Source organism: Sceloporus occidentalis, unplaced genomic scaffold (genome assembly GCF_023333645.1).
Source record: "Sceloporus occidentalis isolate IW3139 unplaced genomic scaffold, rSceOcc1.0.p SCAF_9, whole genome shotgun sequence".
Classification (NCBI taxonomy): domain Eukaryota; kingdom Metazoa; phylum Chordata; class Lepidosauria; order Squamata; family Phrynosomatidae; genus Sceloporus; species Sceloporus occidentalis.
This window is the reverse complement of record NW_028316989.1, coordinates 26,838,558-26,853,135: the sequence shown is the minus strand read 5'-3', so window position 1 is coordinate 26,853,135 and position 14,578 is coordinate 26,838,558. Positions and strand designations below refer to the sequence as shown.

At 43.2% G+C, this 14,578-nt stretch overlaps 2 protein-coding genes across 7 annotated transcripts in view; one reads left to right on the top strand and one right to left on the bottom strand.

Moving 5' to 3' along the window:
* LOC149307103 (unconventional myosin-Ie) overlaps positions 1 to 14,578 on the top strand; it is an 88,474-nt gene that overhangs the window by 1,995 nt on the left and 71,901 nt on the right. The window contains exon 3 of the mRNA XM_089538113.1: positions 1,689 to 1,804. The gene's annotated coding sequence lies outside the window, so the exon portion shown is untranslated. The remainder of the gene's footprint in view (positions 1 to 1,688; positions 1,805 to 14,578) is intronic.
* FAM81A (family with sequence similarity 81 member A) overlaps positions 3,794 to 14,578 on the bottom strand; it is a 29,464-nt gene continuing 18,679 nt past the window's right edge. For all 6 annotated transcript variants that reach the window (XM_089538118.1, XM_089538120.1, XM_089538119.1 and 3 more), the window contains 5 exons: positions 10,574 to 10,703; positions 6,788 to 6,894; positions 6,444 to 6,579; positions 5,523 to 5,718; positions 3,794 to 4,956 (listed from right to left, as the gene is read on the bottom strand). In XM_089538118.1, coding sequence (XP_089394244.1) covers positions 4,850 to 4,956; positions 5,523 to 5,718; positions 6,444 to 6,579; positions 6,788 to 6,894; positions 10,574 to 10,703 — 676 coding nt within the window. In that variant the 3' untranslated portion in view covers positions 3,794 to 4,849. The remainder of the gene's footprint in view (positions 4,957 to 5,522; positions 5,719 to 6,443; positions 6,580 to 6,787; positions 6,895 to 10,573; positions 10,704 to 14,578) is intronic.

Below are 14,578 nucleotides of genomic sequence, written 5' to 3'. Positions count from 1 at the left end.
CTTAGTAATGTAGGATGCTCTTTCAGGCCAATGGAAATCAAGGATGTACAACTGGTGGATAAATTCTATAGCTTGGTAATTTTATTTATTGTGTGCCAGGCAGGGCTATATGCTCAACTCATTTCTTTGTTGTTTGTTCTGTGCCTTCAAGTCGACTCTCTCCTTGTCCAACATTCGAACCACTAAACCACATTGGCTCTTTTCTTTGTCCATTCCTAGTGCAAAACTAGGATAGAGATGCAGTAATGCATCTGAAAGGGACCTGATAGCCACAGAAATAGGACTGTGGCCCGATGTGTGGTCTGCGGGCCACATGATTCTCAATCTTCCAGTATTCCATTGAAGAAGGGAGACATTGGCCTGTTACAGACTGCCAAAATAAAGCTGCTTCGGGTCTCTTTGGAGGTATGCTATTTAAATGATGCATGGGTCCTAAGAGTCAGTAGGTCGCGCCAAAGCCACACTCCATTCCTAAGCACCGGAGTGCAGCTTTGGCACAGCTTCCAGATTCTTAGGATGCATGCATCATTTAAACAGCATACCTCCAAAGAGACCCAAAGCAGCTTTATTTTGGCAGTCTGTAACAGGCCATTAGCTTCTTGCAGCTGGTGGGTGGGTTCCATGTCAGTGGGCCAATGGATCCACTCTAGGTTTTATTTCCAGACTTTAAAGCCATTATCCAAGGTGGTGAACCTGGGTTAGGGATAGTATTCAGCACTTTAGACAGACAGCACGTTAAAATCAGGGACTAAAGACCAGAGTGGATTCACACCACCCCATTAACAAGGAACCTGCCACTGACACCACTCCAGAAGCCACAGACCTGGTCACAATCCTTGGTGGCCTCTTCCCTTGAGATCTCCCCAGACCAGGGCAACTTATAGGTTGTGTCTGGGCCACATTTGATTGCCCAGAGCACTGCAGGGAGAGCCAGAAGGCTCTGGGAAATAGGGCATCCACCAGTTCCTCCCATGCCATTCCTAAAGACAGAGAGGTCTCAGACTGGCAACAGCTGTTCCAAAGAGAAGCTGTGGAAGATGTATGTGCCATTTCCTAGGAAAATAAGGAAAGGAAACCCAGGACACAAGAGTGCTTGTTTTTTGTAAACTGATTTGGTCCCCCTGCAGTTGATGGGAAGGAAGTACTGTAACACATAAATGTTAAATAATTTTTGTATTTCAATCATGGACAAGAGCCAATGGTGAACGTTAATGCCCATTGAAAAGAGAGGGAGCCCCAGAAGACTGTTCCCTCAAAACCTGGGGAAGTTTACTGCTGAGACTACAGTTCTCAGAACCAGCACCTGTTAATGGGCTGGGATATACTAGGAGCTGAAGTCCTTAAAAGAGCAACTTTGTCAGGCTTTGCCCAAATTTCTCACTTTTCACATCTATAGTATTAATCTGGGTGGCAACAGTGCAGCCTTCCAAATGCTGACAGACTGTAACTCCCAGTATTATTCACAATTGGCTGTGTTGGCCTGGAAGATGGGCACTGAAGTCAGTCTTTGAAGGTCTGGTTGATTCCCAAACTCAGAAAAAGTTGGGGGGGCAGGGTGTCTTTGCAAAAGAGCCCAAGATTTTTGTAACCTGAGCACAAAGCCCACACAGCCCATTGCAGAGAACAATTACCCCTGCTCTTAAGTGACTTTTCATAAATTTGGAGTGACCACTTTTTCCATGCTTCAGTCCAAGGGTGAAATGGAGTGGAAGAGGCTGGCCAGTGCTGCTCTGCTGGTGACAGGCGGAAGGAAGAGTGAACTAGACTCCCACCGTGACCATTGTGAGGTTTTGTCCACTGCTTGGTGAGTAACCAGCTTATGGGCACACTTGAGAGCTCTGTATAAGGCAAAGGTGGGCCACTGTAGCCCTATAAAGCTTAGGTCTTCCATATTCACTTGCCTGGCCCTGAGATCTTTGGAGGAGGCCCCTTTTCCCATCCTGCCACCCTCACAGGCATCTCTGGTGGGGATGTAAGACAGGATCTTTTGGGTGGACGCTCCCAGGCTATGGGACACCCTGCCTAGGTAAGCCAAAGGGACACCCTCCTTGTTGTCCTTTTATCAGCTGGTGAAAACTATAACAGTATTTACAAGAAAGGAAATTTAATAGTGTCCTTTTAAAAAAAGCTTTTCATTTATGTAATGCATGCTTTAAATCATTTTAAATGTCATTGACTTATTATAATATAGATCCCCCCAAAAAAGATTATCGTTGAAATGCAATTAATGATAATATTTTGTCTGTTTTTGTGTTCTGTATTGTGAGCTACCCTGAGTCCCAGTTCTGGGGGTGTGGAGCAGAAGTAGGCTATAATCTCTTTCTTACTCACAATTATAACATTTTGAGAACATTTCAACTGTCATGTTTCTGTCCTGTGGATTCCAGGGATTTGTTGTTTCAGGAACCATGAGAGCTCTGTGGCAGAGTATTCTAAAAACCTCACAAAACCACAGATCCAGGATTCCATTGGATGGTACCACAGCAGTTAAAGTAGTATCCAAGGGCTTTAATTGTGTAATGTAAAAATGAATGATTGAATGAAATGTTGGCATACAGCTTCTGTTAACCCCTAGCCAAGCATAGCCAATGGTGAGGGCACCTGGGAGTTGTAGCCCAAAGACAAGGACCCCAGTAACCCAAACTCAGTATAACAAACCTTCAAACATTTCACAGATGAACTCAGTTTGCTGCAACAGAAGTAAGCTGAGGACAAAGGGGGAACGTGAGAGGAGGAGAGAGAGACTGGGATATTTTCAAAGCAGCTGAGAAGGTGGGATGGCAGAGAGTTAATTGGGATTGTCCCTGACAAATAGGGACATTTGGAGGTTATCGTATAAGGGTTGAGTCTGCAAAATACTCCATGTGGGACACTTTTGAGGACAGTTTGCTGTGAGCTTCTCCCAAGGATGTTGCTTGTTGCCTGCCCCACAAAGAAGCTCTTTCAAGGCTCGCCCTTTCAAGGCTTGCTTTAGACATCCTGAGAGGGGGCACGTTAGTTAAATAAAAAAAGGTGAGGGCAGAATTAGCCCTGACTTAGTGTTCACTCGCTTATCTCCACAGTGTTTGTACGGATTTACAGTGACTGAAAGAAGTGTCAGTGCAGTGCAAAGAGTGGATTTATCTAGTCCTTTAAAATCATGGTTTCAGTGTGAGATTTTAAAGTTAGAGATAGCGATTTGTACAGAAACTAGATTTCATTAAAGCACAACTGAGAAATCTCTATTGATAATAAATGAATTAGCCAAACACGATAGTTGTAAGATTATGGAAATGAAATTAGTTTTGACAAGATGTGATGTCCCTGTACAAAGATGAAGATAATGTGAAATGAAGGATGTCATTTGTTTGAAATACCTACTGTCTAAAATATCTGTACAAAGTCACTTGCTGCTCCCATTGAAGGCAGTGTGAAGAAGGTTCTGCTGGATGTCTCAACTAATGAATAAAACAGGGTCACAGTCTGGCTATGTTAAGCTCTGCTGATTCTTCTGAAAAACCAAGGGGACACGTAAATCTCAGCGAGGTTGTGGCCTTGGCATTTTAATAATCACCGTATTACAATTTAGATTTCTCCAGCAATTTGATAACTATGGCTATAGGAATGCCTCTTCATTTGCCTTTTCTGGATTAATTCCAAAGAAATGAGAGCAGGCAGCTCTTGGGTTAGAGCCCAGAGGCTGAAGTGAGGGGCTTTTGGAGGATCTGAAGCAATGGACCTTGAGTACAGTGGGGTGGAGGAGGTGGGAACTTAAAGAAGGTCCTAGGGCTGAATCCAGTCCTCCTTGCCTTCCCCAAAGGGCTAATCCACGAAACTATGGTATCATGGGGAAGAGGGCTTCCCAGCTTTTGTAGAGCTTTCACCCCAATTTTATAAGGGTAAAATGCCACTCCTAAGGGTAGTTGTTGGCAGTGAGAGCCTTAAAACATAAACATGCTGGTATTTTAGGCTCCAGCCTTTTTGCCTTTCAGATCTGCCTGCCTATCTATTATCTATCTATCCATCTATCTATCAGTGAAGAACAGAACATGTCAATATATATATACTTTAAAACTTAGCAAATTCTAAAGTTTCTCATCAAAGGATAGTATAGTTACATGACAACCAGTGGCAGCTGGTGTTTTCCATGTCAGTGGCACAGCTGGAGAACTCTGGGAATTGTAGTCCAAAAATGTAACATTTCCAAGCTCTGCATGGGCCTTTTGCTGCAGACTATAAATATGTGGCTTGATAGATACTTATCACCTTACCTCCTTTGCTTTCTGACAAGACTTGTTTTTTACTTTTATGACACTATAGCTTTGCACCACCCTTTTGCGCTGACCATAGAAACCAATTATGGGTGAAGTGCATGGATTTAAACAATTTCAGTCTCACTATGTGCAATTTGGAGTCAGAGACTGGCTGGGTTAATTTGAGGTCTTGCACATTCTTCTTTTAAGCATCTTGTGATTGTAGGGGTGTTTCATCTTGGATCATGTTGTGATATCTGGCTGTGCTGCTCACAGTATTCAACAGCTTTGGCAAAAAAAATTGCGGCCTAATTCAGCCGAGACAAATCTTCTGAAATTGATGGAGTTTTGATCTGGATTTCAGAGGTGTGGCTCTTGCAGCTCTTTCTTGAAAAGAATTCCTTCCAATTGCAAGTTTTTGAGGGTTTTTTAGTATTTACAACAAGTCACTGTCCAGCTTCACGAATCATTCTGAAGCATGCTGTTCAGTCCATGCATTTATTTTTACAAGACAACCTGGAACATTTTCCAGGTGGACTTCCCAGATCCACTTCAGCATCCTTCCAGCTGTTCAGAGCTTTGGCTCCAAAATCTCAGCTAAGTATTCCTCCCATGCTTCACTTCATCTGCTGAATCTGATTCTGCAGCTCTTCCTTATCCAGCTTCATTTTTGCTTCCAGAGCCTCCCTCAGTGACCCAATGCTCTCGTAGATGGTGGCAAATCCTAAACAAGGGAAGAGTTATCATGGGTTTGGCCATTCATTCTTAAAAAACAAGCCATGTCTGAAAGCCTCTTATTCAGTCAAATATGTATTCACTTTGAACAAATATAGCAGATTGGTTTCACTGTAAGGGGCATCATGGCCCCATCTTTGGGAATCCTGAGGTTTGTGGTATGGGGAGGGACTTGGAATTATCAGCTGGGGACCTATAGTCCACTCTCCTGAACAACATCATTATAGCACTCTAGCAAATCCAAAGTTCATAACTCAAAGTTCCTTACTTTGTAGTTTTTTGAGGCACCTGAACTCTAGCAGAAAAGACAAAAGATCTTATAAAATCTACAAATAACAAGATTCCATAGGATGTGCTACAGCAAACTGCATGTTTCTATAGTGTAGATGCACCTATGGACAGTCTACCAAGCTGCAGCTAAATGTTTTGTCAGCATTGCAACTGGGAAAAGGGAAGTTCCTTCTGACCCTTCCATCCGTTCAGAGTGCCATCCCTGTTAAAACCAGTTGCTGACTACTATACTGCTGAAGAAGAGGATGGGTGTTTTACTCTTACCAGCATTAACCTCAGCTTTCACTTCTTTTATATCTTCATTAATATTCATCTGAAGCTTGGTCAGCTGGATGTCGAACCGGTCTTCACCCTGCTTTGCCCCGTGTTCTTCTGCAGCCATCTTTTGCATGTCTTCCATTTTATCCAGTTTGCCATGGATCTCACCGAACTGCGCCTCTAAGGCTCTGCCATCCATTTCCTGGGGAGGTCAGTCAAACAAACATTGGAGACTTGCGAGGAGACAAACCACATCACAGTCCATAGCTAAGCCAAGTCACTCAGGAAGTGGAACCCTCATAGGACACCTGACTAGAATGAGGCCTTGCGTGTTTCTCTCAAGGCCCTTGGCAGTATTTTCAGGGACACTAAGGAGGTAGCCCTACCCACAGAGCAAGGAGAAATGGGTGGCCTTAGGAGTCATAAAGGCCAAGAGAAGCTCAGTTCACACATCATGAGGAACTGTACCTTCCCTTTATGATGAGGGCATCTGGCGGACCCAAATCTAGACCTAGGGTTCCTTAGTTGGCCAGACCCCATTGCCTATCAGAGTTCTGCATGTTCTGCATGAAAAAGATTGAAATGCCATCTGCTAAGGCTTTGTAAAGCTCAAATATGTTGGTATTTTAGTTCCATCCTTAATGCTTTGGGCTCTACCCAGCCATGGAATGTGGCCCCTGAGACCTTCTCTGCAATTGAATTTAGCCCTCAGGTTGAAGGAGGATATCCATTCTTGCTCCTGCTCAAGATTCAGGTGGCTTCCTGACTTCTCCCTTCTATGTTATTTCCAGGGACTATAGCAAAACATGGAGGTAGGATGGGGTAGGGGTATAAGAAATTCTTTTCAGGGACCGTGTGTGCATAGATATACTGTATCTGGAACTATAAGATAGCTTTTCAGGGGCTATAGGAAAGCAGGAAACATACACTTTTTTCCTTAATGGCCAGGGACAGTTGGTCGATCTTCTCCATAAAGGCTTTCTCAAACCGCTTGTGCTCCTGTTCCACCCAATTCCGCGTGGATGCGATCTGGGTGCTGAGGTAATCAATGGCGTCCTGTAATCTGGAGGGATAACATTCATTTTGCCTCTGGAAATGTTTTTGAGCATGAGACCTCTATGTGTCTGATGCAACTGGAATGAATTTTGGGTTCAAAGAAAGAACCCAAGTAAATATCCTAACCCAATATGAATGCCACAAAAATTCCTTTTGTGGATTACTCTTCCCCCAAATCCCTGCTTTTGTGTTTTCTTCATGGAAACAATACTCACTTTGTGTCCAGAAGGTGGAGTTGCTGGTTGCTTTCTTTGTATGTGACTTTCAGCTTGGCTTCTTGCTGCATGATTGAAGTTTCTATCCTATTTAAAAGGTGAGAAATCTGGAAGAGAATGGAAGAGACATAGTATCTTCTTCCTCTGTAATTAAAGCTAATATCTAAACACTGGGCCCTTCCAGACAGGGTAAATATTTCTGGAAGTTGCAATATGTGTTGCAGCGGTTCTTGGGGTTGTTTGTTGTTGTTTAATATCCAGGAAACATTTTGTCACTTTATATTATCAATTGCAACATTTTATTTCCACATGAATTTCTTTTTCATTCCAAAACATACGGGAACAAAACAGTATCCTTTTCCCTCCTCCCTCCTTCCTTAAAACAAAAAAACAAATATTGTTGGACTATGACTCTGGAGACCAGGGGCTGATTCCTTGCTCAGTGATCTTGGGCAAGTCACTCTCTCCTAGCTTCAGAGGATACAATAACAAACCCTCTCTGAAGAAACTTGCCAATAAAACCCTGATAGGTTTGCTTTAGGATAGTCATAATTTAAAAATGACCTGGAGGCACACAACAACAACAACAAAGATATATAGATAAATGAGAGAGAGAGAGAGAGAGAGTCCTACAGTGCATTGGTAAAATGACACTTTTGCACTATATCATGATAATTTCAAGGGGAAAAAACAGTGGAGACTATGTCCTTTCAAACTATAGTACCACCTCAGCAAAATACATCTTAGTTTTAAAAGGGCATTTGGAAGAGCTCTAGTTCACAGCGAAGAAATATTATGAGGAGGCCACAAAAAGAATGGTAAAAGTGGATGCAGAGAAACAACCAGGGAGAGCCCAGCGAAATTCAAGCAGCTATATTGCGAGAACTGAGCATTTTTAGACCAACCCAGAAGACCCACTGAGTAAAAGATCTTTCATGGTTGCAGCCACTGCTCTGAACAAATGAATCTTTTTTTAAACTGAGGCGGGGTGCAGATCGCCAAAAAGAGGCACCTCCTCGGTGCCTCTCTTTGCTGTGCAAGAGCGCCGCAGCATATAAATTGCACGACACTGCTGCAGAGCAAAAAAGGAGCTGCAAAAAGCGGCTCCTTTTTGCGGTGCTGCAAAGCGCCAGAGATGGCACGCATGTAGGCGGTGCAGCTGCGATGTAATCATTGTGTGTGCTGTATGTCTGGCACTGCGCAACTGCAGTGCGTGCATGACGTGCTAGGGTTGCAGGGCGTGTGGACACGCCGCCCCGAGGCAACCCTAGCACATCATGGATGCACCGCAAAGGGCCTATCTGGACAGGGCCTGAATTTTTGCCAATTAGAGCTGTAGCTTCACTTTGTGCTGTCTGCCTGCCTTCTTCTTTCTTTTTGGCAAAGGAGACCGCATTTGCACTAACAATCTTCTGATTGTCCTGAAAACCATAAGTAGCTGTAATGATGGCTAAAAATGAATGCTTGCATGCTGTATTGCAGTGGCATCTAGCGACTGATGTCGTTACTGCACAGATCTAGAGGTTCAAGGAAAATTGGAGGGCAAGTGGGAGAGAAGACACCCACATCAACCTGGGCAACATTCCCACCTGGAAGGGAAAGAAAATTTCAAAAACAGACATAAAGTTCCTGCAGCTAGGACAAATGCATTGGGAGGCTGCAGAATCTCTTGCTCTAATTCCTAGTGTTTTTAAAACATCCAAACAACGTTTCTGTCATCCAGCTATTTTCTAACAGTTCTCAGTACCCGCTGCAATGTTTTATTCCCTCTCAATAAGATTTCTTTTTCATTTCCATACTTCTCCTTCTTTAAAACATTTTCCCCAGTGCAATAGTGCATCAGAGCTAATGTGAGGCAGCGGTTTGAACACTGGACTACAACACTAGAGACAAGGGTCTGAGTCACACATTCTCAGCCCCAGAAAAGCCTGTGATAGGTTCATCTTAGGGTCGCCATGAATTGGAAACGACTTGAAGGCACAGACCAACAGCATCAGAGCACACCAGTGAAAAGCTCAAATATGTTGAAGAAAAGCCCTCCCTTCAGCCACCATCTTGGGGGGAGAGAGGCAGGCACGCTCCAACTGCCTTCCTGAAGAAGAAAAGCCCTCCCTTCAGCCACCATCTTGGGGGGAGAGAGGCAGGCACGCTCCAACTGCCTTCCTGAAGAAGAAAAGCCCTCCCTTCAGCCACCATCTTGGGGGGAGAGAGGCAGGCACGCTCCAACTGCCTTCCTGAAGAAGAAAAGCCCTCCCTTCAGCCACCATCTTGGGGGGAGAGAGGCAGGCACGCTCCAACTGCCTTCCTGAAGAAGAAAAGCCCTCCCTTCAGCCACCATCTTGGGGGGAGAGAGGCAGGCACGCTCCAACTGCCTGCCTGAAGAAGACAAGCCCTCCCTTCAGCCACCATCTTGAGGGGAGAGAGGCAGGCTAGCTCCAACTGCCTGCCTGAAAGACTAAGAGCCCTCTTCCGACCACCATCTTGAGGGGGAGAGAGGCCTGTTATGTTTGTTTGTTTGTTTGTTTTACTTTTATTGTACTTCCTGTTGTACACCGCTTTGATCTAATTTGGAAAAGTGGTATATAAATAAACATTATTATTATTATTATTATTATTATTATTATTATTATTATTATTATTTGGCCATTTTGCACTATAACTTCTAGAGGTCCACCACAAAAACCATGCCCTAGTTTAAATTCTAGGAAAACAGATTCCTGTGGGATGGTAAGTAGCTCAGGGAAGCCACAAAACCTTCTGAACAGATGTTTGAGAAGTCATGATCCTGAGTGAGTAAGATGCACACAGCACTGCTGAGTCACGCAGGGAAGGTGGTGACTGAACACATTTTTACAGAATGGTTTCCTTCACACATGTCTTCCCAGATTGTGAGTGGGCCTCTGCAGGGCAGGCAAATAAACACATGGCTTTTTTTTAAAAAAAAAATTAATGTAGAGGGAATCCAAAGCAGGAGGAATTCACCTCAGGATATTTCCAGGAGCTATTTTTGGCAGGTTGCTTGGTGTTACCTACTTCAGCACGGATGCAACAGAATGCAATGCTGCTAAGAAAGCTTAAGCTACAATGGCCAATAACCTATATCAGGGTGGTAGAAGAAACTCTACTCATTTGAAAGGAGATGCTGGAAGAGGAGAGTCAGTGGTGAAGTGGTTTGAGCATCAGACTACGACTGGAGACTAGACTGGAGACCAGCCATGGCAACTCCCAGGTTGGGCAAGTCACAAATTCTCAGACTCAGAGGAAAGCAATAGCAAGCCCCCTCTGAACAAATCTGGCCAAGAAAACCTTGTGACAGGCTCACCTTAGGGTCACATAAGTCAGAAGGCACACAACAAGGACAAAGCCATGCTTAGTGCACAATGAGCATCCATTTGCGATGGGCATCCATTTACAATGCACCTCTGTTGACACAATGGCCCCACAAACCCAACTCTGCTGCTGCAACCTTGAACTGAATGCAGATGTTCTACAACAGACCAAAAAAAAAAGGCCCAATTGCTTACGCAATGGCCATTAAGTTGGTAAGCCTGGAAAGTACCAACAGATGCATTACTTTTTCTTTTTCCTTTTACCCAGCTCTTCTTTTGGAAGTTTTATGGAGGTGTGCTAGCCCTTACTGATTGATGATTTTTATTCACTGGGATTGAAAACCCACTATTTTGAATGTTTCTTCTGACTTCCACCATTCAAGAGCAGATATACTCACATCACTAGCTAAAAACTAAGGTAGCCATCCATTTAAAATAAAGGAAAACACAACCTTACCTGGATTTCGGCTTCTTTGATTTTAGACTCCAGGATCAGTTTAGTTGCTTGCTGGTCTTTGCTCAAGTTTTGAAGTCTTTCATAAGTGACTTTGTGCTCAGCAGACAGGCGGGCTAATCCGGCATCACATCTGCATTCAGGAAAAGCAGGAATGATTGGGAACTGTTGACAGAGGTATGAACCGCCCCTGACCAGATGGGTTTTATCTATAGTAGTGCAATTGTTGCCTTTATATGAATTAAGGAGTTAAAGAAGTTTATGGGAAAGGTCTGTGAGTTATCTTGGCATCATGTAATTGGCAGAATTTATATTATGAGAAAGTGACTCACGTTGGATACAGACTGGAGAGAAAGCAGCTATCATAGCTGAAGGGGTCCTTTAAAATACAGTTGTTTTCCTCCGCCACCCTCCTTAATACTAATTTATGTCAATTGTGGTAGATTTTTGTGCCTTGTATATGCTCTCCACTCAGTTATAATAGCTTCATCCTATTCTTATGTGTCCTAGCTCCATCCTTACAATCCTTAGATTGTAACTGGAATCTTGACTATTATGACTGGAGGACTGTGAGTGCTATAGTCTTTTGAAAAGTAACTCCCAAGCTCTGGTTAGGATTGATCTCTTAAAAAACAGTGAAGGAGCAGAAAATAGTATTGGAACTTGTTTGCTGCTATAGCAACATCTTGCTTAATTAATTCAGGGACAGGAAAGCTGCAGCCATCTTAAAACATTGCTGGATTGCAAGTCTCAGAACTCCTCAGCACTGTAGTCTAGCATCACCTAGGCCACAATTTTGCCTAAATTGTTACATTGGCCACTGTTTCTGGGGTAACTCCCCCTCTGTTCTTCTTCCCCTTCCGCTGTAAGAATTTTGCCTTGGGGGGAATTTTCTCCATCTCAGTACAAACCTCTTCCAGTATCACACTCACAATGTCATGCACACCAACATAGACAGAAAGATCATGACTGAGCTCTCACACCAATGGGGACTAGCAGCATTTGGCACCAGCAATTCCCTGCTCCCTCCATTGCCAGTCAAAAGGCATGTTCAGAAAGGCCAAATAATAAATATATCATTTGGCAGAGACTCATTCGAAATGAGAACATTTTGGAGAAAAGTGTAGTATAGAATTCAAGGGCACCACATGAGATGAATGAATTACCCTTTTCAGAAGAAAATAACTCTCTCATTAGTTAGAAGGGGGCGAAGCAGGATTCAGAATGTGCCAAAGGAAAATTGCTCAAAAGCTGATTTTAAAGAAATTAACCTAATTTTCTCATGAGTGGCAGACAGGTACGGAACGTACCTCAGGGGCAATTTTATACACACTGAGTAGGGAGGAAGTGATGCCAGTTTCCTTCTGGTGCCAAGTTAAGGCATGACTCTTTATCCAAGCCTTTGGGCTCTAATGATTTTGCACAGAATTGTAGATGTATACGGTTTAAAACTTTTAAATGATTTAAACAATTAACTCTCTTAATTGTTAAATAGATTCACATGCTTTTTGGCTATTGAAACTGTTTCTAACTCTTCTATATTAAAATTGTTCCAAATAGTTTTAAATATATGCCTCTCTGAGAGCTTGTGACATAGAGTTGGACATAAGTATTTTAATTAATTACTCTGTAAAAGCCCCACCAAATGTAACAGAGCCTGCTTCTGCAAAGGATCATACCGTATAATTACAGATATGTAGGTTTAGGCTGCTGTCCTTAACACATGCGCTACCAGGGAGTAAGTTCTGTGGAACAAGGGTGCCCAGACATCCTCCTTTTCCAGGACATGTCCTACAAATTTAACTCCTGTCCTTCTTTGTGGTACACAGTGTGACTTAATTCTGAGTAAACCACAGATTGTGCGGCGCATTTTAAAACACCTCTCTTTCCCTCTCATTCCTTAAACAAAAAGATTCATTTCATGCAAAATAATTTTTGTTTGTAGGGCCCATTCACACTACAGAATTGTAGTCCTATTATTCCATTCTTAACTGCCATGGTCCTGTCCTATGGAATTCTGGGATTTGCCCATCTCAGGATTCCATAGGAAGGAACTATGGCATTTAAAGTGGAATTATAGCATTATAACCCTGTGGTGTGACTGGACCCATAAATGCAACTGTTGGTTTTGGAGACATTAGATAGATGTTTTGGAGATGTGCATCAGATAAGGAGGACTGAACTGTAAACTTTGGCAGGAAGTTATTTTCTGAATAGCTTCAGTAACAGGAGCAACCAGGAAAGGAAGGAGTGAAAAAAGGTGTTTTTCCCCCATCTTGGTGCTGCATAGTTTGGTTTAGTAGCAGATAATATAATCCAAAGAAACCAGGGAGAGCGTCTAAAATAAACTGCTGAATTGCTGCATAGCAGCAAGATGGCTTTTCAGATCTCAAAAGCACAAAGAAAGGAGGGCTGGTCTCTGCTGTGCCACTGAAAAGCTTTTTATGGTTGTTACCACTGACAATTCTAAAGACGTCGCTGCACAATGTGAGAAAAGCTTCATGTACTGCCAAAACACTTTGTGCTGTGTGTGTGTGTGTGTGTGCGCGCGCGCTTAAGGAAGGAACACGCTGTGTCCTCCTCTGCAGGAGGCTGGCACAGAAAAAGATGTTTCAGGTACAGCAATCCATTGCTGGGCCCAGCACAGCATGATGTGCTCTGTTGGCATGGTCATTGAGATCGCTCCGAGCTTCTCTAGTACAATTTAGATTGCTTTTAAAAATGTGCAGATGGAGTTGTGGGGAGAGAAACTGGAGGGATTTATGGGCTTAGGCTGCCTGGGAGAATTCCCTGCTGTGGAGGTGCTTTACTTGTGCATTCCTACATGGGTAATGGGTTGAACTAGATGTCCCTTTTATGCACTGTGTTTTGTCGTATTTTACCATGTTTGCTGTTAACTGTTTTGATATGGCTGATTGACTAATTAATAAACTTTAACTAACTAACTAGATGTCCCTTGTGGCCCCTTTCTACTATAAGATTCTATGGAAGATCTCTCCAGTGGGTCCTACATGAAAAGGAACCTGTTTGTTTCAACTAATGGCAGAGGATTGCAAATCTATGGGTTGCAAACTATTTTGTGCTTTAAAGGTTGGGGATGAGCCACTTCTTCACTCCGCTGGGAACTGCAATCCAGCAGTATATCAGGAGGGCAGCAAAATACTCTGCCTTTGTCATTTAGGTGGATCCCTTAGGGTTAGGTAAGGATGCTGGCAATGGATTCTGGGGTATTTAAAGTTTTGCTTTTGGAGAGTGCAGAGGCTCCTAAAATCTGTGTCTTCCCACCACAACTAGGATATGATTCTTCACTGTAAAATAGAAATGTTCAAAATGAAGGTTTTCAAAGCAAGAACTTCATAGAGCCTCCCACACTTCCTAGTCTTTTCTTTTCCTTAAAGAGGAAGATGAGAACACAGTGGCCAAGGGTTGGGATGTGACCTCCCTGGGTCAGGATGGGGCCTACAAAGTGGGTCACATCTCAGCAGCGGAGAAAGATTGGGCACCTAAAAGGGAACACTTGAGAAAAACTGTCCGCCTGTAGTCATTTGATGTTCATTTCCACATCTTTCCTCACATGAAACAAAGCAACAACAACAAAAAGTACACTCAAGCAAATGGTTTGAATGGGTTCAGCATGCTGAGTATCCGGGCATTTGGAAAACATTTTCTTCAGTGAAGAAACTGGAATACATCTAGGGATGTATTCCTATTTTATGCCATGGACAATATTCAACAGTGGGACAGGGAGGGTCTTTGTTGTGGATCTGAAACAGATCTATTGCAAACTGCTTGTTTTGAAGCGAGAGTACAGGAAGCCCCCACTTATTTGACAGGATAGGGACTGCCAGAAAGTGGAGTCTGTTGAAAAGCAGAACCGTCCTTTTTTAGCTTGTAGGTGCAAGCCTTAACACTAGATGATGCCAAGTAAACTGAAGGGTGGGTGGGTAAAGGTGGAGAGAATCCTTGTTTGTTGTTTGCAACCAAAAAGGAAAAGCTAAAGGCTAATGG